Genomic DNA, 26392 nt, shown 5'->3' with positions numbered 1-26392 from the left:
TCAGCCCCTGGCCGGCTGCCCTGGGCACCATCTCATGGCGACAGCACCCAGGCAGAAGCTCAGCACCCCCATGCTGCCTTGATCACATGCCCCGGGTGGTGTTTCTCTACGCTGACCCAGCCTGGGGGCAACTGCAAAGTGTCATGGCTGGAGGGCGGGGGAAGACTTGGAGACATACCACACGGGGAGCGGGTCTGGGAGAGGCAATTGTGATGCCTCCTGTCATGGTCATGGCCGCTTTTGTGACAGGTGTGCTTCCACGTGTGTTTCTGGGATCGATTGGTTGCTGTCTACCCCCTAAGCTGCAGCCCACTCTTGGGAATGGGGTATAACCTCTGTCTGCTCTTGGTCCCCTACTGCAGCCTTCGGGTCTAGCCCTGTGCCTGCACACAGTCAGACCTCAATAAGTAGCTGTTGAATGAGTCAATATCACCTTCTGTCTGGCAGCGACCTTCTGGAACCAGACGTGTCACTCCTCAATCCTGTCTCTGGTGGGGACTGTCAGGCCCTATACGGGGATGAGGGAGAAGCAACAAGGGTGGCATTGGAAGTCCTGGGGGCACAGCATGGGGATATGGTGCCACCTCGTCTCACACTCAGTCAAGGGCACGGAGCACATGTTCCACTGTTGCTCTATGACAGCGCGGCCCTCCAGGATAGCCAGAATGCTGAGGAGGTGTTCCCATGGGTGATCTCATGGCCACAGGGGTTATGGGAACTGCTTGACCTGAGGGTGGGCTCTGGGGACCACACCCCCGACACTCATCTTCCTTCCACCCAAGGTGCCAGCCACAGCAGACCTGCTACTTGCACAGAGCCCGGTGCTGACCTAAGGGCTTGCTATGCATTCTCCACGAACTCCAGAGCAATTCCTGAGGTAGGCGGCACCTAGGGACAAAGCCCAGGCCAGAATGCTGGTCAGACAGCTCCAAAGGAGGTCACGTTCATTGTACAATGGTGGCCCTGTGACTGTCCCCTCACAGAGAGGAAGCCATCTATCTGGCTGGATGTGCTCAGGGCCCCCTGGTCTCAGCTGGCACGGAGAGTCCCTTGCTTCTTTCTTCTTTAAGACTTGTCTTAGAGTGTGCTGATGGCAATGACTTGGATCTGCCCCTCTCAGATGGGGCTGATGGAAGGGCATCTCTATCCTGAACCAGGGTCGGTATTGAAACTGTCACTGAAGATGAGTCAGGGATGAGGGTCCAAGCCCAGGGAGGCAAACGTCCTTCCATCTGAATTCCCGCTGCTTAGCTTGGAAAGGCATCTGGGAGGCAGGGAGTGTTTCGTAAGATCATCCAAAGTTAAAGGGTTGGAGGGGTCTGGACCCTGGGACTGGGAACTGGCTGGGAGTCAGCCGTGATGCCCCTGGACGTCCCAGGGTTGTCTCAGAGGCCCAGGCATCGGCCCTTCTGTCTTTGTGATCCCCATCTGCACAGTGGGTGCTCCGGGCCACCCTTGGAGCCCATGTGCCTAGTCCAGCCCTCCTGCTCCAATGAGGTGGCCCAAGCCTCTCTGTGCACTCCACAGTGACTGCAGCCAGAGGGAGAGATCACTATCCTTTGAGCACCTACTGTGTGCAGATTCCCGATCTGAGCACCTTCCTTCCAGGGCTGCTCCTGCCCACGGCACAGTGCCAGTGCCAGGCACGTCTCTGCCCAAGGAAGCAGTGAGGTCCCAGGGCCATACCTTGGGGAGAGGTGTAGCACCAAGTACCTGTGAGGTGGGATCCAGTCACCATTTTATAGGCTAACTCTGACCTCCATCCAAGTGGCGTGTGCTTGTCAGTGATCAGAACACACTGCATAGCTGACACGGGGGGTCTGGGCCTCCTGCCAGACTCAGGCCCTCCAACAGGGCGGCCTTCACAGCGGAAGGTCCCTCTGCCTGTCTGAAGCCTCCTTTACCAGCGGGAACCATGTGGGTGTCTCTTCCCAGGCCCTGATCTCTCCTTAGCCTGCGCAGGGCCGGCTTCCCCCAACACAGCCTGCAGAGCCTTGTCCTGGGTGGAAATATTCAGATGCGAATGGGAGTTAAGTGAAAGTGGGCCATTTCCAGATCAGCTGCTAAGCTTAAGTAGTTGGAGTCTCACTCCATCACCCAGGCTGGAGTGCCGTGGCACGCTCACCGCCGCCCCAGCGTTGACCTGCTGGGCCCCGACAATCCTTCCGCCTCAGCCTTCAAAGCAACTGGAACTATAGGTACACACTACATGCCTGGCTAATTTTTGATTTATTGTAGAGACGAGGTCTCACAAAGTTGCCCGGGCTGGTCTCGAGCCTGCAGGCTCAGGCAATCTACTCGCCTTGTCTTCCCAAAGTGCTGGGATTACAGGCTTAGGCACCGAGTCCGGCCAGCTTCTGTTCTTAAATGAGATGAGCTTAGCGAAACATTCAACCTGTGTGTCCCATGTGCATGAGTGTGTGTGTGAGTGCGTGTATGCATGTGTGTGCTCCTGCTCTGGAAGTTGCCTTGGAAGTTCAGCATCGAATCCTCCTTCAGGACTGGTTCTTCCTCTTTGGAAAAGATGCAGCCTGGATCTGAGTTCCCCATGTTGGAGTGTCCAGTATGTGGGTGGGGGTCGCCCCGAGGCCGGGAGCTGTGTCTCCTTGGCCCTGATTCAGTGTCCTGGTCACTTCTGTCCACTGGGCCACATTCTCTGAATGTGAGTCAGAGGGACCAGATGGCCAGAGCCTGGCTTCCGTTTGTAACCCATTTCGTAGCCATTAAATTTAATCAGGATCGCGTATCAAGCCTTTTCTGTTTCCCGCAAGGGGCGACGTGCAGACTTGACCTTGGCCAGCACGTGTGGCCACACCGTGGTGGAGACCCATGAGCCAAGGCTGCCCATCTGCGACCCGAGTCATACCCCATACGGAGTGACCACTCCCAGAGTAGGAGTCAGACTTTTGTTAAAGGGCCAGATGTCAATATCTTAGGCTTCTGGGCCGCACAGTGTCTGAGACATGTGCAGTCAAGACCACAGACCTGAAGGCACTGTCGGGTGGTTTATGATTTTGCAATTTCTGAGTGTCCTTGACTCCGACTGACCCCCCAAGGCATGAGACTTTGGAAGGTACCCCACTGCCAGCAAATGTGTTTCCAAAGCACTCTACCCTCAGATCCCCCAGGTTCCCCCCAACTCCAAACTGTGGATCCCAGGTTTCAAAGGGTGGTGCCTGCTTCTCGGGCCAAGAACAGAACCAGCTGAGATTTGGTCAAGAACATGGTGCCGAGAGGGAAGAGTTGCCTGCTGCCTTTGTTTGGTCTGGAGCTGGGTGGTGTGTGGTCTGTGTAGCCAAGACTTGTGCCCCAGGCTGTCTCCGACACCTGTCTGTAGCACCTTATGTTCTCAGGGTCTGAGGAGTCACCAGATGCAAAGGAAATTCTTGTTAGAGGGACTCGCCTTGTGACATGGCCAGTCCCGGGAACACAGCTGGAATGGAGCCTAGGGTCAGGGACATGAATGCACCCTCACGTCCCTTCTGGAGCCCATAGTCAGCAGGGGGTGTCAGAGGAGCCCCATGTCTCTCAAGATCATGGTGGCATGGCCATTAGCCATGCCCATGTGGAGACAAACACATCTCTAGGGGTCCAAGCAGGAGAGAGGCTGGGACATTGAGCCTGGGGCAGGCCTGCTTGGATTGGAATCCCATGTAGTCATGTCTCAGCTTTGTGTATGCTACAGGATTAACTCTGCCCAAAGAAACGTCCTTGCTCCTCTCTCCTGAGAGGTGACCTCTCAGCACTTGGAATACCCTGCCTAATAAGAGTCTTTGACCTCCTGGGGCCTTGGGCCCGCCCAGAGAGTTTAACAGTGTGACTTATGATGGGAACCTGGGGCCACACGCTGTTGACCTCCAGAGAGGCTGGAGACTGGCCAGTCCTGCCAGTGGTCAGCCAGATCTGCGTGGTAGAGCCCAGCACCGGCTTGAGGGTGCTTCCACGTGTGGCATCTTTCCATGTGCGTTGGCGAATATCACTGCTGGGAGGACTAGTGCTACCCACATCCCTCCGTGGAAGGTGGCGTCTGGAAGCTCATGCCCAGTCCCTCCCAGACTCAGCTCCGTGCGCCTCTTTCTGTCACTGATTTTTGCCTGTATCCTTCTGCTGTAGTAAACCAAAATTGCAAGTATAATGGCTACTCTGAGTTCTGTGCATCCCTCTAGTAAATTATTGAGCCCGAGGGGGGTCTTGGGGGCCCTCAAATTGCACTGTGCAACCTTGGGAACATCCCTTAGCCTCCCTCCGGACTTGGAGAACATCCTTGCACCCATGTCATGGTGTTGGTAGTGAACTGTGTATGAACTGGTGCACTTAGAACAAGGCTTGGCACACTCTACCAGGAAGTCAGGGTTGCTTCATTATGTGGATTGACTCTTTGGAAGCCTCCAGAAGTCAGTCTGTTCCCACTCCCTCAGTCCTGGCTTTGTTATCAGTAAGGAGGTGGCTGGAGGACGAAGAACCAGAGGATGGCTCCCCTTTCAATATTTGGGGCCACACAGGGTGTGGCCCATTCAACCTCGCCTCTCAGTCTCAGCACTGCTGACATTTTGGACCAGGTCTTTCTTCCTTACGAGTTGCCTTACAGGATGCGCACCAGCGTCTTGGGTCTCTACCCATAAGATGCCAGCAGAGCCACCCTGTGCCCCAGTTGTGATAGCCCCAAATGCTTCCAGACGTTGCCAGCGGTCCCTGGTGGAGTCCCCAGCTCCAGCTGACCCTGTGGTCCTTGGCACCATGGGGCCTCCCTTCACTGTGCGGTTGGGACTGAGCCCGTTCTGTGAGATGTCAGCACAGCTGTCTCTCCTTAGTGGATCTCTGTTTCCTCTAGCGTATGACCCTGTCTAAGCTGGAGGGACTGCTAATGAGCGGAGACTCGATCTCCACAGAGCTCCCTGGGCTGGGCCGTCACTCACTGTGGTGGTTAATTCGGGGTGTGAATTTGGGGTGTGAACTTGACAGGGCTAAGGAATGCTCAGCCAGTAAGATATTATTCTGGGGTGTGCCTGGGAGAGGTCAGGATGTGAATCAGCACTCTGAGTCACCAGTGTGGACAGGCAGCATTCAATCTGCTGAGGGCCAGGACAGAACCAAAAGGCAGCGAAAGGACAGATATTCTCAACAGATGTTCTCTCTCTCTCTCTCTGGCTTTTTTTCTCTCTCTCTGGCTCTTGCTCTCTCTCTGTCTCACGTGCTCTCCCTCTCTCTCTCACGCTTTCTTTCTCTCTCTCTCTCTTTCCCTCCTCCTTCTCCCTCCCCCTCTCCCCTCCCTTTCTTCTTCTCCCTCCTTGAGCTATGGTATCCATCTTCTTCTGCCCTTGCACTTGGACATCTGAGCTCCTGGTTCCCAGGCCTTGAGACTCTGGTATTTACATCAGTGTCCCTGGCCCCATCTCCTTGTGGTGAAGATGAAACTGGAACATCTGCCTTCCCCTGCCTTTGGCTCTTGGACTGAATTTCGTCACTGGCTTTCCTGGTTTCCCAGCTTGCAGACAGCATCTCATGGGACTTCTTTTCTTGGCCCCCAAAATCAAAGAATCAAAGGAGGTAATTCCCATAAGACTGCTCTCTTTCTCCTCCTCCTCTGCCTCCTCCTCTCACCCCCCGTCCCTCTCTCTTCTCCCTCTCTCCCTCCCTCCCTTTCTCCTTTTTCCCTCTCTATAATATATATAATGCTATAGATAGAGATAATAATATATATGGTATATATTACTGGTTCTGTTTCTCTGGAGAACCCTAATACACTCACCTCTTGGAAGCCTCTGCAGGGTCACAAAGAAAACAGCACACTCCTTTGTGTCCCTGCCATAAAAGCTGGTGGCCTGTTTTTCTGTGAAAATCCCAGTTTTAGAAGGTGCATTTTCTCTTAGCAACCTGGCCCCAGGAGGTGACAGCTGCCTCACGAAGGAGCCTTAGATCCTGAAGTGACTCCAACCCGCGCGAGTCAAGCTGGCCTCTCCCTCTTCCCCCAGTGGGCACTGCAAGCTTCTCCCTTCTCAGGCCAGCGTGTTCCCAGAGACCCTTTGGCAAGGACTGCTGTGAGGCTGACATTTGCAGGTCTTTGTTGGAAAAGGAATGGCTTATCTGTGCTGGAATTGGCACTTTGGGTGCCTGGTGTCACCCTGTCATCCATCAGACTCACTTCTGCAAGGCAGACACCCTTGTGTCCGGTGACCTTGGGTCTTTGTTCGCGTAATGCGGGCGCCTGAGACCCCTGCATTGTGGGATGAGCCATGATGGACGCAGAAATGGCATCCATTTGCCTTGGCAATTCCAGGCCCGGGGCTGCTGCTTTCACCCAAGGTTGCTGGCCAAATGTGCCACCCAGCACCCTCACGTTCCAGAAAGGAAGCCCTTGATGGGTTTGTTTTTGCCGTGGACAATCGCCCATGCTTGATTCAGCTTCATTTAATAAGACCTCGTTCAAACCCAGAAATGGATTACCAACTTCCACATCAATCTTCAGGGCCTGATCTTATTACAAACCACCACAAATATAACCATAAAAGCCCCATTGATTGATGCAAAGCTCCGTAATCCATCTGTCCCCATCCATTATTCTGGGTATAATTTTTCATTATCTAGATGGCAGCTGATTCCTAGCACATTAGTATACAGTGGCAATTACCAGGAGCAGAAAGAGCCCCTAAATTAGCAGGAACAATAACACCTGTCAGGAAGGGGAAGCAAGAATTCCCACACAGTGTGCTTCTGGGCTCTGGGACCATGTCTGAATTGCAAAGACTTTGAAGATGGAATTCAATGTTGACCTTGGAAGGGAAGAGGAGAAGGTTTGCTGTTGGTTTCCCTTTTTTTCTCTTTCCTGGGGGCATAGAGTTTATGTTCCCTTAGGTGATATCATTGTCACCCAATCATTGCCCCCCTGGACACCTGGCGTGAAGACTGTTCAATGATTGCTTTCTCCAGGGTCAGCAGGGCTTGTGGCACAGATGTTGCTGCCTGTTATTTAATAGCCACCAGAGACTTGCCCAGAGGGATATTATTAAGGTGTGAGTGTGAAAGACACCAGTGAGGAAGGGGGGTTAGGGAGATATCCTCCCGGGAACAGTGCCATTTTCATGGTGCAGGGAAAGTCCTTTCCTGAGACCGATAGGATACAGTTCCTGCTCACACAGTGACCCATTATCTCAACAGGCTTGTCTTTTGCAAGATGCAGTTTCTTTTCAGTGTGGAGAAAACTGAGATAGACACGTGGCTGAAACATTTCTGAGAACCATCAGAGGGATTAAATTGATAAATTTCTTCCTGAGTTTTAATTTCCAAACATCACAGATCCTGTTTATTGACTTCTCAAGGGGATCCCTCACACAAAGTGATTGCTCCTGGAGGGGCTTCACATGGACAAAGACAGCAGGGCCAGGCTACTGCTCCCGAAAACTATGGCCCTACCTTAAACTAGAGACTGTGGGTCTCTTTGAAATCACCTTGACAATGGCCAGTGAAGATTCCAGTGGACAATAAGCCTTTGAGTATGGAATGGAGATGTCCTAGGCTTCCGGACTGAAAGAGCACAGTTTGTTTCCCAGCTGTAACCAATCATACAACATGGGAATACACTTTTATTTAACTTACAAGCTGAGCCACCTTGGGCTATTTATCCAGCTTGGGACCCTGCAAACGGTGGTGCATGGACCAAACATGGCTGCTGTGTGTTTTTATAAGTAAAGTTTTATTGGCACCCAGTCATGCCCATTTGTTTGCATATCGTCTGTGGCTGCTTTTGTGCCACAAAACAGAGTTGAGTAGTAGGCGCAGATCCATACTGCCTGCAAAACCAACAATATTTACTATCTGGCCCTTTAAGAAAAGGTTTACCTGCCTGGGATCAACGTGAAGACTTAAGGGACTTACACAGGTGAGGAAATGACTCCTGGCATTTGGGGAGGACAGCTTTATAAGATGCACACTTTAGACACCGCACAACTTCTCACATATTGCTCTACCCTCTTCCAGGCAAGCAACCTTCCAATGAGAAGAAGTGACAAGGCATCCTTAAGCATGTTCCATTTTCAACCTGCTTCCTATGAATGTTATTTGAACCACATGTCTAAAGGTTCAGTTCTGGTTCAACCACCATGACCGTGGGATCTGTCGGTTCTTCTCATAGCTGTGGTTTCCTATGCAGGAGCCCAGTGGCCCATCAAACCCCATGGGCCAGGCTTTGAAGCACAAGTCTGTTTGCTTTGCAAGAAAAGTGTGTGAGGGGTGGTGAAATGTTTCTCTCTAAGTACTTTCCTGCCAGGATGTGGCTACAGATGTGCTGGATTTGGATTTAGATGTTTGATTTTCTCGGGGACTCCAGACCTGGGTCTGCTGGGTGACCTGGGGAAAGTCATTTTATTTCTTTCGCATTAGGCTTCTGGCCAGTCAGGCACGTGCAAAAAATGCAGGGTCGGGATGGGTTAGATCGATTGCAGGTATGAAGACTTAGTGTGCCCAGCATAAAGAGATTATTTGAGAAAGCTGTTGTATTGTTATGTCTGCCCAGGTACTCTTTGCTGGTTATTGGGCACACACTGCATTCTTCAGATTTTAAGTTGGGAAGTGCAGTGAAGAAACTTCACACAGAAGGCAGAAAAAGAGCCCTTAGGACAGGGCAAACATAGGAAACCCCTCAGCCCCAAAAGTATCTGGGAACAAGTGGCAGAGTACTCTGCCCTTATAAGTGTCCTCTTGCTGCCACCACCGAGCTTGCCCTCTCAGGCTGAAGCTTTCCCTGCTGCTGCCCTCTGGCTCCACCCTCTTTGCTCTTTTCTATCACCTACCTCTGCAGTAATGAGTTCTCCAGCCTTGACCTTGAAGGTGGCAGGTTTAGTCCAAGAAACAGTAGGCCCAGCTTACCAAGGGGTTGGGATGTGACCTGCCAAAAATGGCTGAGAGGGTCCTGGGGTGGACCAGAGCACTGCCTGAGGGACCTGCCTTAGAGGAGGCAGTGGGGCGTAAGTTCCTGCCTCTGTGACCATAGAAGCTTGTTCTCTCCCAGGAATGTAGAAGAGAGAAGGGCCAGCTTCTGCCTGGAAGGAGGAGTAGAGGAGACCATCGGGTCAGAGTCAACACTGAGACTAAGTCTGAACTCAGAACTGTGTAATATAATTGCTCTTGGTATGGACTTTGGAGCCAGCAGCTCTTATGTCATCTGAGGAATTTATGCAAACTCTTCTAGATAGGCTTTGCTTTCACAGTTGGCAATGGCCATCGCTGCCTTTTAGAGTTGTTGCTGGCAATAAATGAGATGACAACACACATGACAGTTGCTGTCAGTGGTTGAGCATGTCTGTGATGATCACCGGCATGATCACCATCACCATGCTCCTCCTCCTCCTCATCACCACCGTCATTCTCACCATCCTTGTTATCACTGCCATCGTTTTAACATCACTGTCATTGCCGCCGTCACCGCCGTCGTCACCCTCACCCTCACCCTCACCATCATTGCCATCATCACCACCGTCATCACCATCATTCATTGCCACCGACATTATCATCACCGTCACCATCGGCCTCTTTCTCACGACAAGAATCACAGACACTGAATGTACACATTCTCTCTCTATGTGGAAGACAGCACATGCTTTCTCTTGAGAAAAGAGGGAGGATGTGGGTGAAGGGAGAGGAGACTGAGCAGGTGACCCAGGCTTTTCAACAAATCCTCCATGCATTAGGTCTAAGTTGGGTCTCAGGGAACTTGGTGCATAGATAGGGATGACCGGCACTCCATTGTTGGTGAGATTGAGTGTGGCTTCTGCAGTATGACTTAGCTTTCAGCCCACCCATTGGCAAGTCAGTTTGGGGTCCTGGAGGAGATGGGAGCCTCGCCCAGTGGTGGATAGCAACAGTGGTTTATAGTGGTTTGGGCTCAAGTGTTCAAGAGGCCATTGGCTGGAACTAGCAGTGAATGCTGTGACTTTAAAGACAAGCACCGCCGGGGTCGGTGGCTCAGCCTGTCATCCCGCGCCTTTGGGAGGCTGAGGTGAGTGGATTGCCTGAGCCCGCGGGCTCGAGACCTGCCTGGGCAGCGAGACCTCATCTCCACAATAAATCAAAAAATCAGCCGGGTGTGGTAGCGCATGCCTGTAATTCCGGCTACTCGGAAGGCTGAGGCGGAAGGATGGCTGGAGCCCGGCAGGTCGAGGCTGCAGTGGCTGGGAGCGGCCACTGTACTCCAGTCTGGGCGAGAGTGAGACTCCAATTCAAAAAAAAAAAACAAGCACCAGAGTGACTGTTCCCTCCAAGCAGGTACCACGGCCAAGTTGGTCACTGCTGGCACTGCGGGCACAGAGTAGGTGCACAACAAACGTTCTTGAGTTAATGGATGAAAGAGGGAAAAGGGGAGACCTGTGACCCCTTGTGTCTGCTCCACTGTTTTCCTGTGGGTTCGGGGGGGAATCCCCCATGACAAGCCACAGTCACCCCCAGAGAACAAGAAATAGGGAGACAGGGCTTGTTCTCTGGTCCTGCCAACTCTTAGTCATATATTGACAATTTCCCCCATGAGGATCATATTCGGTAGAGAGGTAACATCTGTTTGGGAGACTGTGTCCTTGGAAGGCTGCCAGAAAAGTCTTGCTACGCTGAAATATGCCATGCTGAAACTTGCACACGCAGTGTGCCACCCCAGCGGCCTAAGAGATGGGTCAGGTGTGATGTGCAGGCCTCTGCGAAGTGGATGCTGAGATAGAGTCCAGGGGTGGAGACAAGGGAATCGCTCGGACGCCTCAGGTGGAAGACAGGGGAGACCAGCCTCCTGGTAGGGCAAGCTCTGCCGCCTGCAGGCCCTGCAAGCTCCCCTCATTGCCAACATCCTCTGCTCCTCAGGCACAGGTTTGGCTGCCGGTGGGACAGAGTCCGAGCTGGGGACTCTCAGGGGGCCCCGACTGGTCAGTGGAGTCAGCCAGGGGATGTCCCTGGCGTCCGTGTCCCAGGAACGAGGTGGCAGATGTGTGGTCTAGAGGGAATGTGGCCTGGGGCGGGGCCAGTGGCGGGAGCAGTTGTGCACCCACCTTCTTCCTGCTCAGCCCTGTGTCTGTGGTTGGTGGCAGATGTTACAGAGAGTTGGGACCTGAGGGAGGTAGGAGAGAATTCCTACCTCTTCTGCTGCTGCGTGTGGAGAGACTAGCGGGCTCTCTTGGTGGGAGCTCTGGCTGCCCCCCTTCTGAAGCAGTTAGTCCTCCTGTCCCTATCCTGCCGATTCAGTGTCCCCAGCTCCCATTCAGGGGGTGGAGCAGGGCCACAGGACCAGACCGTGGGCTCTCCTTTGGGACTTTGGGAAGTATCCATCGCTGGGCCTGGACCCTTTTTTTCCCATCAAGCTATGCACTTCTCAGAGAGGACTCTAGGAAGAGGAAGCTGTCTCCCGATGATCCGAGGCCCCAGGTCTGCAAGGGTTTTCCCCCCATGCACACCTCTTTCCCCTCCCCCAACAAGTCCTGGCCATCCTGGCTCCCCCAAGTCAAGCCAAACCCTGCTGCCTCTCAGTCAGCAGCCCTGTGTGCTTCCTGCTCCAGGCAAGGAGAAGAAATCAACCAGGGTGCAAGGGAAGAAGCAGGGGCCTGTCTCAGTAAGGGCTTACCTGTCGCCAGGTAAAGCAGCAGGTGACAGGCTCGGCAGGTGTGAGAAAGGATGCAGCCACCCAGGGGCCAGGTCACAGCTTGGCTCTGAGAGGGTGGAGGGAAGGAGAGAGGTCAGACCCAGAGCCTCCTTCCCAGACCCCGAAGGGAACAGCTTCGGTGCCCACAGCACTACAGGGAAGGAGACAGGAGCCCCGGTGGTGTTGCCCCTTGAGGGGTGTGCGCAGGCTGCGTGGACGGACCCTGGCACCCTTACCCAGGTTGGGGGACAGTGCCCCGCCTCTCCCGGCACCCCTGGCGTCCTGAGCCTGCTTTCACGCGTGCCCTCTTCCCTCTCTCCCTCTCTCCAGGTCTGGCTGTCCATCAGATCATCACCATCACCGTCTCCCTCATCATGGTCATAGCTGCTCTCATCACAACTCTTGTCTTAAAAAATTGGTAAGGCTCCTCGGGCCTTTCTGGCCTGGAAATGGGGGGCTGCGGGGGTCCCCGGGGAGGTGCACAGAAAGGTACCCACTTGGCAAACGCAGCCTGCTCTGCTGGCTTCCACCCTGGGCAGTTTGACAGCCAGAGCTCTTGACAGGATGCCACCCTTGGGCGCAGCCCTTCCCGCAGTCTTCCCTGCAGGATGCCAGCGAGCCCAGCCCTCCCAACACAGCTGCTCAGGACACCTGTTGTCCCCGTTCCCGAATTCCTTCTTTGGGCCCAAGTGTCGCTTTGAGTGTTGCCCACCCAGGGTGCAGTCACTATTTCTTATTTCCTCTGGAGCTTTCTGGAAAGGTCCAGCAGCCCCACGGGACCCTATGCCCGTTCCTCAGGTCTCCACGGCCCATGGCTGGCCCAACCCATGTCTGCATCCTTCCTTCCTCTGGAAGCCGCTCTGCGCTGAACTAGGTTACTGCTTTGCTCCAGGCAGCCTGCCTTTGCCTATTTCCTCCTGGAAACTGGCCTACTTTTGAGGCTGGTCTTGCTGGGTGTACACACCTGCTACGCCCCTGAGAAAACTGGGGACTGCTGGGTGACCCTGCTACTCGTAAGCGTCTCGGAGGCCTCGCTGCCTGCAGCCACTCCTACAGAGACTTGTCTCTCTTAAACATCAAGGCTTAAACTCCCTCCTGATGAAACAGACAGGGCCCCTTGCTGCCTGCAGACAGTGTAGGAAATCCAGGGTGGGGGTTGATGTGAAAACGGTAGCAGATCCTCTGGATGACAGAGGAACCCACGAACATGGGAGAGAAAGCCAGACCCAGGGATCAGAGGAGGTGGGACCCTGCCACGGTCTGAGGGAGGGTGGGGGTGATGTAACCCCAGAACAGACCTCTCGCCCCACTGGCAAGGCCTCGGAACAGCCTCCTGACAGCCCGCCAACTGGGACCTCAGGCGTTTTCTGGGGACAGGTGATGAGGACAACACACAGCTCACAGCAGGGCCTCTCAGGCAGGCGCTGGCCCAAAAAGAGGCTTTGGAACCCTACCCTCTGCCGACAAGTGGCGGGTCAGATTATGTTGACCATCTTACTGAAGAGTTGCATTTTCTCCGAGGAGACAGCGGTTGTGCAGCCCATGCTGTGGCCAGTCTGCCTCCCAGTCTCCCACACTATTGAGATTGCAGCCAACTATCAAAGAACCTTTTGGGGAGAACATACCGAGGATGGACATGTGGGTTCAGGAACTAGGCTCTCCTCTGCAGAAAGCCCCCTCCCTCGGTTTTGCATTTATCTTCTCACCTTGGATTGTAGACTGGGGCCTCCACTCTGGGAATCGGGATTCTTCTCATTGGGAAGACTAAGGCAGGGGAAAAACCAAGACTTACGACCCCTCCCTCTACGTGGGCGCTGAGCCTGAGGGGGAGGGGTGGGCATCAGGAGCTGTAACCTGATTGAGGGAGATGGCACGCGGCAGGGGAGTTGCCTCCCGGCCACTCCACCAGTCCCTCTTGTGCACTTGTCATAACAGTGGCATCTAGGGGGTCCCTGATCGCCTCCTTTGTCAAATCCCTGGACTGACAAGGGTGAGGGTCCCATGGCCATCCCAAGTGGCCTCTTGTCCAGAGGCACTAGAACGTAAGGCAGGTGTCCATGGGGCACACAGGAGGGGTCTGCAGCAGGACCCTGGGATGGCGGGTAATTCATTTCCAGCTCATGACAGTGCACCTGGGGTGGGCTGGGGACAGGGCACCCACTCTCCCCAGAGACAGGCCCGCAGCCCATCCTGAGATGAAGGGATGGACCATCCCAGCCTGTAACCAAAAGTTTCTGCACATTCTTGGCCCCTCAGCCGCCAGGACCCATCGCAGCTTTTATCCCGTCGAGACATTTGTGGGGAAACCGAGTCAGCACCATTGTCTGGCTGACACTCTTTAGCCAAACAAGGCCCCCTCTGTCGGATCACATAGCCCCATCGTCATCCTCCTTGCTGTAAAAGTCATATTTACAATTCAAATTTTATTTGTAAAAAAAAAAAAAAGGGAATTGATTGCTTGATTGTGGTTGATCTTTCTGAAGAGGCTGGAAATTACCGTTTAATATTAAATGATGTGCAACTCAGGCCTGGAAGGGAAAATTCCACCCTCTAAGCTCTGGAGCCGTGTTGTGGGTTCCAGCCTCTGCCCACCCCGACTCCAACCTCTTTCCCTTCTAGCTGTGCCCAAAGCGGGAACACGCGTCGGAACAGCCACCAGCGGAAGACCAACCAGCAGGAGGAGAGCTGCCAGAACCTGACGGACTTCCCCTCGGCCCGGGTGCCTAGCAGCCTGGACATATTCACGGCCTATAACGAGACCCTGCAGTGTTCGCACGAGTGCGTCAGGGCATCCGTGCCTGTGTACACTGACGAGACGCTGCACCCAGCAGGGGAGTACAAGTCCACGTTCAATGGCAACCGGTAAGCTCAAGCCAGCAGGGCTCTGAGGCCAGGAAGTAGTTGGTGGCTCGGACTCCAAAGCCAGGTGTGGCCAATCTCAAGCTCGGTGGGCCTGTTGGTCTGTTCAGGTCGCCCTGAGGTCACTTCAAGGGCCTTGGCCACACCTTGCACCCATACCCAGGCAGCTAATTGGGCAAAACGAGAGAAGCAGGGTGAGGTAGACTATGACACAGGGGTTTTGCCACTTTGAGAGAACACAACAGCTGAATGCCTCTCCGGAACCCCAAACTTGGGCAGTGGAGGGAAGCGCACCCTTCTGGCTCTTGCTTCCATACCCTGGATCCCAGAAGCCCACCCTTCATCCCCCAGAGTTCAAAGGCCGGCTTTGTAGTCACCAGCCTCCTAAATATCAGCCGATCACAACTGGTGCCTCCCAGAGTCAGCATTCCTGAGCCCCTGTCAGTAAAATGTCAGCCACAAATTTAACCAAAATACCAAATGCCAACCAGACTCCTGGGCCAGGAATTTCTTACTAAATGCTCTTCTTTTTATTATTCATGTGTGATCCCGCAAAGAAGACATACTCTTACGGCCCTCCCTGGGAATATCTGAGAAACATTTGAGTCAGTTTCTGAAGGTTTGTCCAGAATTAAACTAAAATATCAATAAGCCGTTTTTTAAAAGTGTGCATACCTTCATGCATCAGTTTGTAAATTTTTAACAACCGCTAATAACTTGAAAATCTTAGGAAGAGATGGGTAGGCTACCCTGAAGGGCCTGTCATGAGCAGTAGGATCTGAACTGGGGGGCATGGCACGTGGTGTCCCACAAGGGTTCCCCCTGGAACACAGTGGAGGCAAATGGACTCAGGTCACCTTTAGAAAGGGCCAGCTGCATGCGCCCCTCTGTTTGGTTTGCTGGTTTGTTCAGGGGTGGGGAAGGCAGGGCCCTGGCCAGCGAGAACCGTCAGGCTAGCTGCAGCATCCATAGTTAGCATGTCTTCGTCCTGTTGCCAAGAGTGAGCAGGTGGTCCTGCAGTACCTTCTTGCCGAAGCTCTTGTCTTCCCATGTCAGACTCTGCGGTATTCTCTGTCTTAGACCCTCTCTTCCCTTCCAGGGGAAGATGGCAGAGCACAGAAGCCTCAGAATTGTTCTAAACCTTTCTGATTTCACACTCAGACATTGGGGAGCTCATGGGTGCCATCCCAGCCTTCTAGAAGGCCAAGTTCACAAAGTATTGGCGAAAGCATTTCATTGGACGTGTGTGTGTTGGTTTGGATGTGAATCCTGGCTGACCAGTGCCTCTGCCTTGTGGGCGGGTCAGGGTTGGGCTGTGGAGGGTTTTGTTTGGTTTCGTTCTACCCTCTGTGCCTGAATCGTGTGGAGGGGCCCATCCAAGTGCAGGGTTGGCACAGCTGGCGCTCTTGGCTCTGGAACTCCCTGGATGGGCCTAAAGACATGCTCTGTTGGGTTTCACTGGCCTTGGGAAATACTAGCTTATTCACAAAGGGGATAAGATGTAGGGAAGACATTTTGGGAGCCTGTCCCTGTCCTTTCTGTCATATGCAATAAAGCATGTCAGATCTGTGCCCTCAGAGTTGGAGACCCTGGGCTCCGGGTTTATCCCACAGATTCAAAAACTAAAATCTGGAGAGGATGTGACCTTACGGCCTGCACATCGAAGCATTCATATGCCTGGACCCCTCGGGTCTGTGTCCCCCAAAGCCTCCAGCATGGAAGGGCGCATTAGTGAGTAGAGAGGTGGTGTCTCTTCCTGCTGAAGGCTGGGTCCCAGCTGAGCACTTCCTTTCCCAGAATGCCAGTTCCGCCCCAGGCCTGACCCGTCTTGCCTGTTGTATGTGAGGAACTGGCACCCAAAAGCCTGTTTTTCCACTTGCTGCAGACCCTCCTCTTCTGATCGGCATCTTATTCCTGTGGCCTTTGTGTCTGAGAAATGGTTTGAAATCTCCTGCTGACTGGCCGAAGTCTTTTTTACTTCCTGGGGGCAGGGCAGACGCCATGTATCTACTTCATGGTACGTACCTCTCTCTGGACATTCCTTCTTTCTTTCCCTTTCCTCTCTTTCCACCTCCCCTCCACTCTGGGGTAACTGAAAGCCCTTCTCCACATGGTGGGTGGATTTCCAGGGGCATTACCCGGAGGGTGGGGCTGTTGGTCTCCGTGTCCCTTTCGTTAGACACACCCCAACGTCCTTACAGAGAAGAGTTGTGGACGCTCACATACCCTGGTTCAGCAGCGTGACTGCGATTGTCTGCGCCATTCCATCCCTCAGAAAGGCCACCACGAGCGGGGCTTATATGGTGGGAAAAGTCACGTCTCTAAACAAGCGACAATTAGCGTTCTCATCTCCTTCAACAGGAGGAGATTAGGGCAGCAGCTAGGCAGGCAGGAATCACACCTCCATCACATGTTTTTACACCGGGGGGAGGGCACAAGGCTGAATTAAAATACAATTTTGAAATGTAAAAATAAGAGATAAGAAAGAAAATGATAAAGAGAGAAAGTGAAGAGTTGAGACATCTACTAATTTGAAGCTGGGAACCGGTACCAAAACAGGATGAATTTTCCACGCTCTGCTGGATAGGAACATTTGGTTTGCTTTCAATGATATTAACTTTCATGCTAACGGTAAATTGCTTTCTTCAGCGCTGAATCTTCTGCGCACTCGGGCTGCTGAGGGGAAAAGCACTCCGCCCACCTCTGCGCACTCTGTACATCCCAGAAGCCCGGTCTGCAGAGGCGGCCCCAGTTTTGTTTTTGCTTGGATGCTCAACTTTCTAAGTCAGCTCATTCTGCACATTCACACACATTCCATCTACGCATGACGTCAGATCCTGTCCGTGAATGGGCAGCCCTAGCTCCTGGATAGGATGCCAATATTTGAGCATGTTTCCTCTGACTCTTTGCACCCCTTCATGGTCCATGGGGCACCGAATGGACCATGTGGTCATCAGAGTGGGGCCCGGGGTCTGGCCGGGGACGTCTGGACCACTCCGTTTGCCGCACTTAGCTGGGGCCGCAGAGCCAGCTGCAGTCAGAGGGGGAACGAATCGGTCAGTTGCTAATCCTGGCGCTAATGAATCGCATGTTTGCTCCAAATCGAATCTCCAGGCCTCACTCCCTATCCCAAAGCCAACGTGTTTTGCCAACTGGCAAAGAAATGTAATTAGATCAAAACGGAAAGCCAGCCGCCCGGCAGAAGGCTTGCAGTGGCTGTGCTAGCCAGGCAGGTAGGGCGCAGGCTGTCCCCGGACGCTCAGCAGGCGGATACGCCGGGCTAGCGCATCCGTCAGAAGCCAGTCCCTTTGTCTGCCCAAAGTGATTCACCTCATTAAGGCCCAGAACCAGCCCCCTCTGACGTTCCAGCCAGGCTAGCAACAGAGAGCTGCTTATTAGCAGTGGTGCCCCGGCGCGTCTGGTGGAGCCTTTGCGGGAGCTGTGGCCAGGTGGTCGCCAACATCTCTGTTCCCATTTTAAGAAAGCATGAGAGAGTGCCTCACTGATCAGGGAGATGCCAGCATGCATGTCCAAGACCCCCACCCCCTTCCTCCAGAAGCCCCTGGAGGGTCACACCACAGGGGACAGTGTCCTAATGTGGCGGTGCATGTGGTAGCTCACTACACACTCTGCTTGTTCAGTACCCCCAGCAATCTCATTTACAAGTGGGGAAACCAAGGCACAGGGAGACTAAATGACTTGGCTGACATCAGCCATGGTGTAAGTGTTGGGGCGGGATGTCCCTCAGGCTACCTGGCTCTGGGCCTGTGGCCTGCTTGACCCTCCAAAGACCTGATCTCAGAGACTCCTGGTTTGCATCAGGGAGACCCACAGCACCAACTTAAAAAAAAAAACTAAGATAAATTGGGGAGAAAAGCGCTTTTACTTACTCCTTGGCTCCAGAAAACATTTTTTCTGATCAGCCTGCTCCTACCCTTCCAGCAATATGGGCCCTGAAGGCCTCTCACAGACACTGATGGTGGGCCAACCCTGTATGCCACTCCCAGGCGAGGGAGTGGGATATGGGCACCCCCTTGCGGGCTCCGGGTGGCCCCCACTTCCCAACTCTGCCTGAGGAGCTGTTTCAGGACCACCTCTCTTTACACGAGGAAAAGTCTCTGACCTAAAGAGCTGACCCACCCCCTGTGGCTCTGAGGTAGGTACTGGAGGATCGAGAAGGGCCAACAGGATGTACCAAGAACAAGTCACACTCAGGCGCCGAGTCAGCTGACATAGAGCCACGCCTCATCTCAGGCGCCCCCGGTGGTCTCCTTCTCAGTAGATGCCGATCAGGCTCCAGCCTCGTTAGTCCTTGATGAATGCTTAAAGATTCTGTCGCCACGTGCCCGACAGACAGTCTATCGCTCACTGGGATGAAAGCATTTGGATTCTAAGCATCCCCAGATTCCTGCAATTAATGCCTGGACATGAGCATCAAGCAGAGAATAGCCAGAAAGATCTCTCTGATTTACTAGGGGACTTATTGTCCCTTAAATAAATAGCAATTAATACTAAAACATTTAATTAGGGTTTAAGAGCCAGCGGAGATATTTATCTCCTGCCTAGCTGTGGGCCTTTCTGAATGCATTTTTAATGAAGGGGTGGCACTCAGTTGTCACAGTGTTGTTTCCTCACTCTAACCACGTGCACATTTGGGCCCCAAACTGCGACCACGTCTGCTTTCCCGAAGGTGGGTTGTCCACAATGCCAGTGGCTTCTGGGGTGCACCCTGTCCCCTAGACTCAGCCTTCACTGCAGATTCCAGCACCTTCTTGCCTCAGACCCCCTCCATGGTGGAGCCGGAGTGCTCTGGACAGAGGCAGAATGAAGCCAGCCTTCCCCTGTTCTCGCAAAGGTTCGCCTGCATCGGCTCTTGGGCTAATTCCCCGCCATTTTTCACAGAACAGGTGAACTTCAGGAAACCCCATTAATGTTCAGCTCTTGCCATTTGCAAAGGCCGCTTCCTCCTGAATGGAGCCTGGAAAGTCATAAAAGCCCTTGAATCCCAAGCAAGTGAGAAATAAATCACGCATTATCATTATTTTCAAAAACACATCAAAGACATAACTAATGAAAAAAACAAGAAATGCACCTGCGGCTTCCCAGTTTGTTCTTCAAAAAAAGACACTAAGAGGATATCAAAGTTTTTTATTCAAGACAACATATTTTTCAAAGCAGCATCTGGACCCTCTGGAAGCCATACCTCTGTAAGCTGAGAACAAGACAAGGAAAACTTAGGGGGAGAAAGTAGTCATTTTGGGTCATGGAGAAATTAACTAGTGGCTACTGTATCCAGGGAGGACAGGATGGCCTCTGCTTGTCCTCACTGTTTTGCCAAAGCAAACACTGCTCTTTAAACCCAGTGACCTGCTGTGATGCCTGCAGCCTGGTGGGCCCAGGCCAGCCCAAGGATCTCTTCCAGGGAGCAGAGGGCAGGAATTATCCCAGATGTCCATCTGGAAGATCATTTTGCAAGATACACACAGCTGCTCTTTGTGGCCAGGGCCCCTCGAGTGGATGCCTGCCTTCAGCCGTGGTGTTTTCCAGCTGGGATCCCAGGACCCACCTCATGCGTCTTTCCCAAATGGCCTGGGCTCCTCGGCCCCTCTCTGGATTAGTGCCAAGCAGAGAAACTCATGTGCTGAGGCTTTAGGACAGAAAACCCAAGCACTCTCCACATGAGCTGAAGTTTGAGCAGCAGAGTTTTGGTGAGAACATGGGGCATGCCTGGAATGGATAGTGGACAGCCTCTGGACCCTCCTCCAGGTTCTGGGGTCGTGACACTGCCTGCCTTTGCAGGGAACCCTGCCACATTCTTCAGGGAACCAGCACTGCTCTGAAAGTGGCCGCCCAGGGTACTGGATTGGAGCCATCTCTCTGTCTCTTTTCCATCCTGAGACACTGGGTTGAGAGGGATGCCGATAGACTCAGAAGAGACTCCCCTCCCCATGTGGCTGGAGACGCCTGGTGCTCAGGGGCACGGGCTGCAGCCCCTCGGTTGATCCTCCAAGATGTGCCTTTCCCCTCAGTGTCCAGTCTACTTGCAAGTGTCCCCTGGAGATGGCTTCGGGCTGCAGAGGATTGGTCTCAGGGACTGAGGACAGCCTGCGTCACGCCCCTGATGCTTCTCTGAGCTTTATCCAGTATCAGTTTCCCACTACAGGCCAGGCATAGAGCTGGAAGCTGAGTGAACCCATGGTGAGCTTGGCAGGAGACCTCCGAGCTCAGGGTGCTGTCTTGCCAGCAGGTGACGCATCACACACTGCCCAGATAAAAATCTGTACAGACTGCCTGTGCCCGAGAAGTACTAGGACAGATGCTCTAAGGACAGAGATCACATTTAGGAAGAGACAAGGTTGCCCGAGTAGGCCCTCCCTGGGAGGTCACCTTTCTAGCTGAAACCTGAATGATTTGAGGCTTGAGAATCGCAACTTGAGGTCAAGGAACCTGGAACAAGGAGAGGAAGAGGAAGGAGTGGGAGGAAAGGTGGCAGGGACCCCATCTGAAGCATCCAAAGAGCCAGCGTAGGAAGCGTGGAAGACTCCCATGCAGGAGAGCGCTGGGAGCATGGCTGCTGGACGGAAGGGGCGGGAACTGTTCTCTGGCCCTGATTTGCTTGTTTAAGGTTAGGGTCAAGGATTGGAAAGCAGCTCTGGGCTCCTTTCGCACAGGAAACCTTTATAATGAGGCGAATGGCCCTGTCACTTATGGCCCGAACCTGGACCCTCCAGGAGAGAAAGGTGGGACTTTCTTGACAATCAGTAATCAGAGAGAACAGAGACAGCAGGTGTCCCAGACCACCAGGATCAGGCATGGGGTCACCAAGCCCAGTCTTTTGTGATCTCAGTTTTTATCTCTTTTTTAAAAAATATTTAATTGTGTTGAAATACACATGCTATCAAATGCCCCATCTTAACCCTTTTTGCATGTACAGTTCATTGGCATTGAGTGCATCCATGTTACTTCCATCCACCTTGCCACCTCTTTTCATCACCCCGTATTAAAACTCTGCCCCCATCAAACACTCACCCCCTCCCAGCTTCTGGCCACTCCTATATTCACTCTCTGGTACCTCCTGTGAGTAGAGTGGGTGGTGTTTGTCCCCATGCTGACCAGCTGTGTCAGAGCCTCTCCTTCTCGACCTGGAAGGCGGCCATCGCAGCCGACTGACCTGGCCTGCACACAGGTGGGCCTGACCTTCTCTCTCCAGCAAGATCACTTCCGGGGAGACCCTGGAGGTTGTTTTTGTGATGCAGCCCGTTAATCTCACTCAAGCCCTGGCTTCAGGGAGCCTCCGACTGAGCAGTGGATAAACACAGACTCCCTTTTTCCCTGCAGTGCTGGAGTGGAGTGGGTCCCAGGGAACCTCCCACAGGGAGGAGGCTGGATAGGGAATGAGCGTTGGGTGGACACATTCAGTCCACCTGACATGCGTGCGTGGGCCATAGTGCCTCCCATGAGTGAGTGGAGGCAGTGGTCCTGGTCTCCTCTTAGGAAACCCAGCCCTCTGTAGATGAGTTAGTTCACACAGGTCTCAGGCAACCAGTTCGTTCTCCTGGGATTCCTGGGTCTGGTCCAGTGCCTGCTGACCAGCTCTAAGGAGGCCCCTTCGAATTCTGAGGACACCTCAGTGGCTCAAGCAGACAGGGAGAACGACCGGGCTCTGAGTATGGAGGCTCTGCCAGACTGTGAGCCTCCACAGACAGTGAATCGGGCCGTGGCCTACCGCCATTTAATCTCTTCTTGTTTTCTTTCCACACAGGATTCCGTTGGTGAACCTGTAAAAACAAAACAAACAAAACAAAACAAAAAAAGACAAAACCTAAAACTACGCTATCTAAGGGGGAAGGTCCCCAAATCTACCACTTCTGTCTGCCGGTGGGAAACTCCCAGAGCAGAAGGCTCCAGGCCAAATCTATTTTTGTAAAAATGCTCATGCCTGTGGGTGACCGCCTTCTCCCGGAGTTTTCTTTGGAGAACAGAAAGAAGAAACTGGAGGCAGAGAGAAAAGGACACCAAGAGAAAGGACAGGAGGACGCGTCCGAAAACTAGGATCTGTTCTACGATTCTGAACCTGTGCCAATAATACCATTATGTGCCATGACTGACCGAGAGGCTCGGCCTCAGAGCCGCCGATGCCCAGCGAATCACACGGAGAAATCTTACAGAAAACAGGGGTGGGAGTCTCTTCCGAAAGAGTCACTATTTCTGGTCAATATACATATATAAATATATAAATACACACACACACACACACACACACACACACACACACACACACACACACACACACCTTTTTTGTACTGTAGCAACTTTTGAAGATCTTAAATGTTCCTTTTTAAAAAAAAATGAATTGTGTTATAGGTTACAGAATCTGATTTATTTAACATGCTTAGTATGAACAAAATAAACTGGTGTTTTCTACTTTGGCCACTCCCCTCACACACACACTGCGCACACACACGCATATATACGCATATATTGGAAATGCAGTTTCACAGGTGAGCATACTCTTTCCGGTGACCTGGTATCCCATCACCGTTTATCCTCGGGGACCCAGCCTCCACCTGGAGGACAAGGCTCTTGAGTGACACCGCCTGCGTTTGCTAGATGTCTGGTGAGTGACTTCACAAGTGTGATTTGTTACCTTGGGCCAGAGAACTGAGAGCGCCATGGTTTTTATATGTATGTGTGTGTGTGTGTGTGTGTATATATATATATATATATATATGTTTGTGTATATATATATACATATACATATGCATAAATACGATTTTTTTCATTTAACTGTTTGGAGATGCTACCTACAGCCATGCACACATTTACGTAGCAGGCTATTTACAGTGGGCCTGCGCACCAGGTTTGGTGGGTGGTAGATTTGCAGATATTTGTGTCATACAAGCATAGACCGAATTAAAGAAATTTTCCAGTTCCAAAAATTAAAGGAGTATGTCCTTACAAAGTGTGTGTGTAATATCAGGGCAGAACTCGGAAATGCATGAGGGCTCTGGTGTGGCTAAACATGAAGAATGATCATTCTATGTGCTGGCAATGCAGGCCGCCCCTGTGGGTGGTCCCTGGCTAGCGTGGACTGCATTTCTATCCCACACTCCAGTGGACAGAGGTTGCCTGCTTTGTCTTGGGCCCAAGGGTGCCTTGGAATCTTGGTGGAAACTTCAGGGAAGATGCCGCTGTCTTGTCAACTGTCCTTGGCTGATGTTTGCGTTTTGTCATCAAAAATTTTACCACAGAACTTCCCAGTGAAAACAGGGGCCCCAGACCAGAGCCTCATGACCAAAAGGCCCTCCACACACCATCTTGGTGGCGGAGGGCCCCCTCACAAGCCCCATCTGACACAGCTCCCTGGGGCCCCAGACTTGGGCAACAAGGGGTGCTCCCAGGACCCCACACTGTTCCCCATAAGAGGACATTTCCTCCCTGTGGGGACGTCCAGGTCATGTGTGGGTGGCCTGTCTCCAAAGAATATGGTTCCTGTGCATGGCCTGTGCGCAGCTCTGATTTCAGGGGTGGGTTGCTTGAGTAAATTGAGTGAAATGTTGCAGACAAGGTTAAAGGTCAGAGTTCAGACAGACAGCTGTCCCTGCCCCACTTACTGGCCGTGCTAATGACCTGATTCTTCCCTCGGGCTCAGTCTTCCCCTGAAACACCTTGAAGCGTGCTTGAGAAAGTCACTTTTGTACCTCCTGAGACGTGTGAACGTAGAGCCAGACGGGTGGAGGGGAAAAGGGTGTCTTGTGACACAGCAGAGCTAAAGTTTGTATCCATGGTGCTGCAGGTGAATCACTAGGAAAGTCACTCTTTTAGTTCTGTCATTTTCCCCCAAAGCTTTGGCACGCACGTAGCAAGACAACACAAACATCCACCCCTGGCGTTTGATCACCTCCGAGCTCCTGGAACTCACCTGCATGGCGCTCCAGCGCACACCTGTCTGTCCATCATCCGGCCTCGTCTATCTCATTATCCTCAAATCATTCCCTTGCTGGAGGTGGGCCTCCCTGACTCCAAGTGGGTAAGCACAGTTTGGTGTAATTGCAGGGTGAGGGCTGTTCGTATTCGTTAGGCAGTGGAGGCTGCGGTTCTGGTCTTTGGCATTCTCAGCTCCAGAGTGAGCACCATTGGGAAGGAGGTGGCTGGGGAGCCCCATTCGTTCACTGACCTTGCGGAGCCGGACTTCCAGACAGACCCCTGGTATCTGCCCTGCCATCTCCGACCCCAACTCAGCCTCCTTCCTCAACCCTGGGCTGCACCCTGGATGCGACAAACTTAAAATAACAAAGCCCTCCCCAAAGCTCTCCCCCCATCACAGCCACATGCTCCAGGCAGGGCTGTGAGACCCACACAGGTAAAACCATCCGACAAGTAAACGTGTGCACATTCCATACCCAGAAGTCTATCTGTACTGATGTCTGTCAAAATAAATCCACTTAGGCGGAGGCTGCTATTTTCTGGTGATTGAGGGAGATTAGTAAAGACATGTTATTTTAGTTTTTAAATGGCTACCTATTTCCCAGACTGGCAACTGGAAACATCATCTAGGTAAGAGGAGATAGCACTTGCAAGTAAACAAGCCTACATGGTTCGGCCCCACCCACAGTAAAGTCCATGGAACCAGAGCCTGGGATTTTGCTGATCCAGGCTATATGTGTCCATGCCCAAACATCTTGTGTGTCAGTGTCTGCTGAGTTGGCCCGGCCAGTCCTTCTGCAGTCCTTGGGAGCCACGCTCTAAGCAGAATTCAGAGTCTGTTAGAAGACGCCCCCTTCCCCACCAATGCCTGGTCCTTACATTTTATTCGAGCTTTTATTCTTCAAGAAGAGAGCTCAAAGGAAGGCTGACATGGTTTATTGAGGTCTCATTTTGTCTTCTTCCATCGTAGCCCTTCAACAAATCTCTGAAATCCCACAGTCATGAGCCCCTGGTCACTAGCACCTGGCCATCACCTACTCATAGGACTTTAGGAACAACTGAACTTGGCTTTGGGGCACTGTCTGCTCCTTCTTGTGGGACAGTCTACAGTCGAGTCCATTGCTAGGCTCAGGCCCTTCTAATCTTTGTGCTTTTGCTGGCTCTTGCGTCTGGTTGACATATAGGTGCAATCCAATCGCTTTTGTTTCCAAGTCGCAGGTATGAAGGGCAAGGTTCCCCAGGCAGGCCCAGGGCAGCCTCCTGATCCTTTTCCATGGGGCTCAGATTCCAACAATGTCCACGTCAAAGCCAGGTGTGGCCGCCGCGTCTCCCTTCTCAGCTCTCGCCTTCTCGTGCTGGTGGAAGTGTCATGCCTCGCCAGGGTGTGCTGGGGAGGCTGTCAGTGTTCCTAGGGAGTGCTGTCCTTGCACGTGGAAAGGAGAGGCCACTTAGGGTGCCTTGTTTCCTCTCAAGTACTTCTGAGCCTTCCTCATCTTGAGTTTCAGTGGACTTCTCATGCTGCATTCAACTCCCAGGTATTTACATAAGTCCTTCATAGAGCATTTGAAATCTGGGAGCCTGAACTCATCCATAAAACCCACTAGCTCTGTGAATTGGACCACCAGGAGATCAGCTGTTACTACTGTGCTCTTGCGATCTTAGATCACTCTTTCCTCTCAAAAATAGTGTACTCTCTAACAGTCGTACTTTCACATCAGGAAGAGTCAAGGGCTTGGTCTTCAGGGATTTGGGGGGTGGTTCTAATCTGGAGGTCACATCACAGGATGAGCCTAGCAGAGGGTCAGCAGAAGGTCAGCCCTTTCACCCTGGATAGTCTCTGGACTCTCCCATGGAGAGGCAGTCTCCCTCTTTGGCTTCTTTGCCCAGATGGTCCAGGACCGTATGTAGCTGACCCCAGTCTCTTGGAAGATGAGAGAAGGAATCAGGAGTGCGGCTGGGTCCACAGACTTGCCTAAGTCAGGCCGAATCATTCCACAC

The 26392-nt window shown here is 52.7% G+C and overlaps 1 protein-coding gene across 1 annotated transcript in view; it reads left to right on the top strand.

Annotated features, from left to right (window-relative positions):
- Positions 1–25343, top strand: part of AJAP1 (adherens junctions associated protein 1) — a 71428-nt gene extending 46085 nt beyond the window's left edge. Inside the window, exons 2-5 of the mRNA XM_008049710.1 lie at positions 11939–12026; positions 14228–14470; positions 16353–16484; positions 22230–25343. Of these exons, the coding sequence (XP_008047901.1) occupies positions 11939–12026; positions 14228–14470; positions 16353–16425 (404 nt within the window). The 3' untranslated portion in view covers positions 16426–16484; positions 22230–25343. The remainder of the gene's footprint in view (positions 1–11938; positions 12027–14227; positions 14471–16352; positions 16485–22229) is intronic.
- The last annotated feature ends 1049 nt before the right edge of the window (positions 25344–26392 follow it).

Source organism: Carlito syrichta, unplaced genomic scaffold, assembly GCF_000164805.1.
Source record: "Carlito syrichta isolate Samal-C Ts95f unplaced genomic scaffold, Tarsius_syrichta-2.0.1 Scaffold136066, whole genome shotgun sequence".
Classification (NCBI taxonomy): domain Eukaryota; kingdom Metazoa; phylum Chordata; class Mammalia; order Primates; family Tarsiidae; genus Carlito; species Carlito syrichta.
Note: the sequence above shows the minus strand (reverse complement) of the source record. Positions and strands in the feature narration are given on the sequence as shown.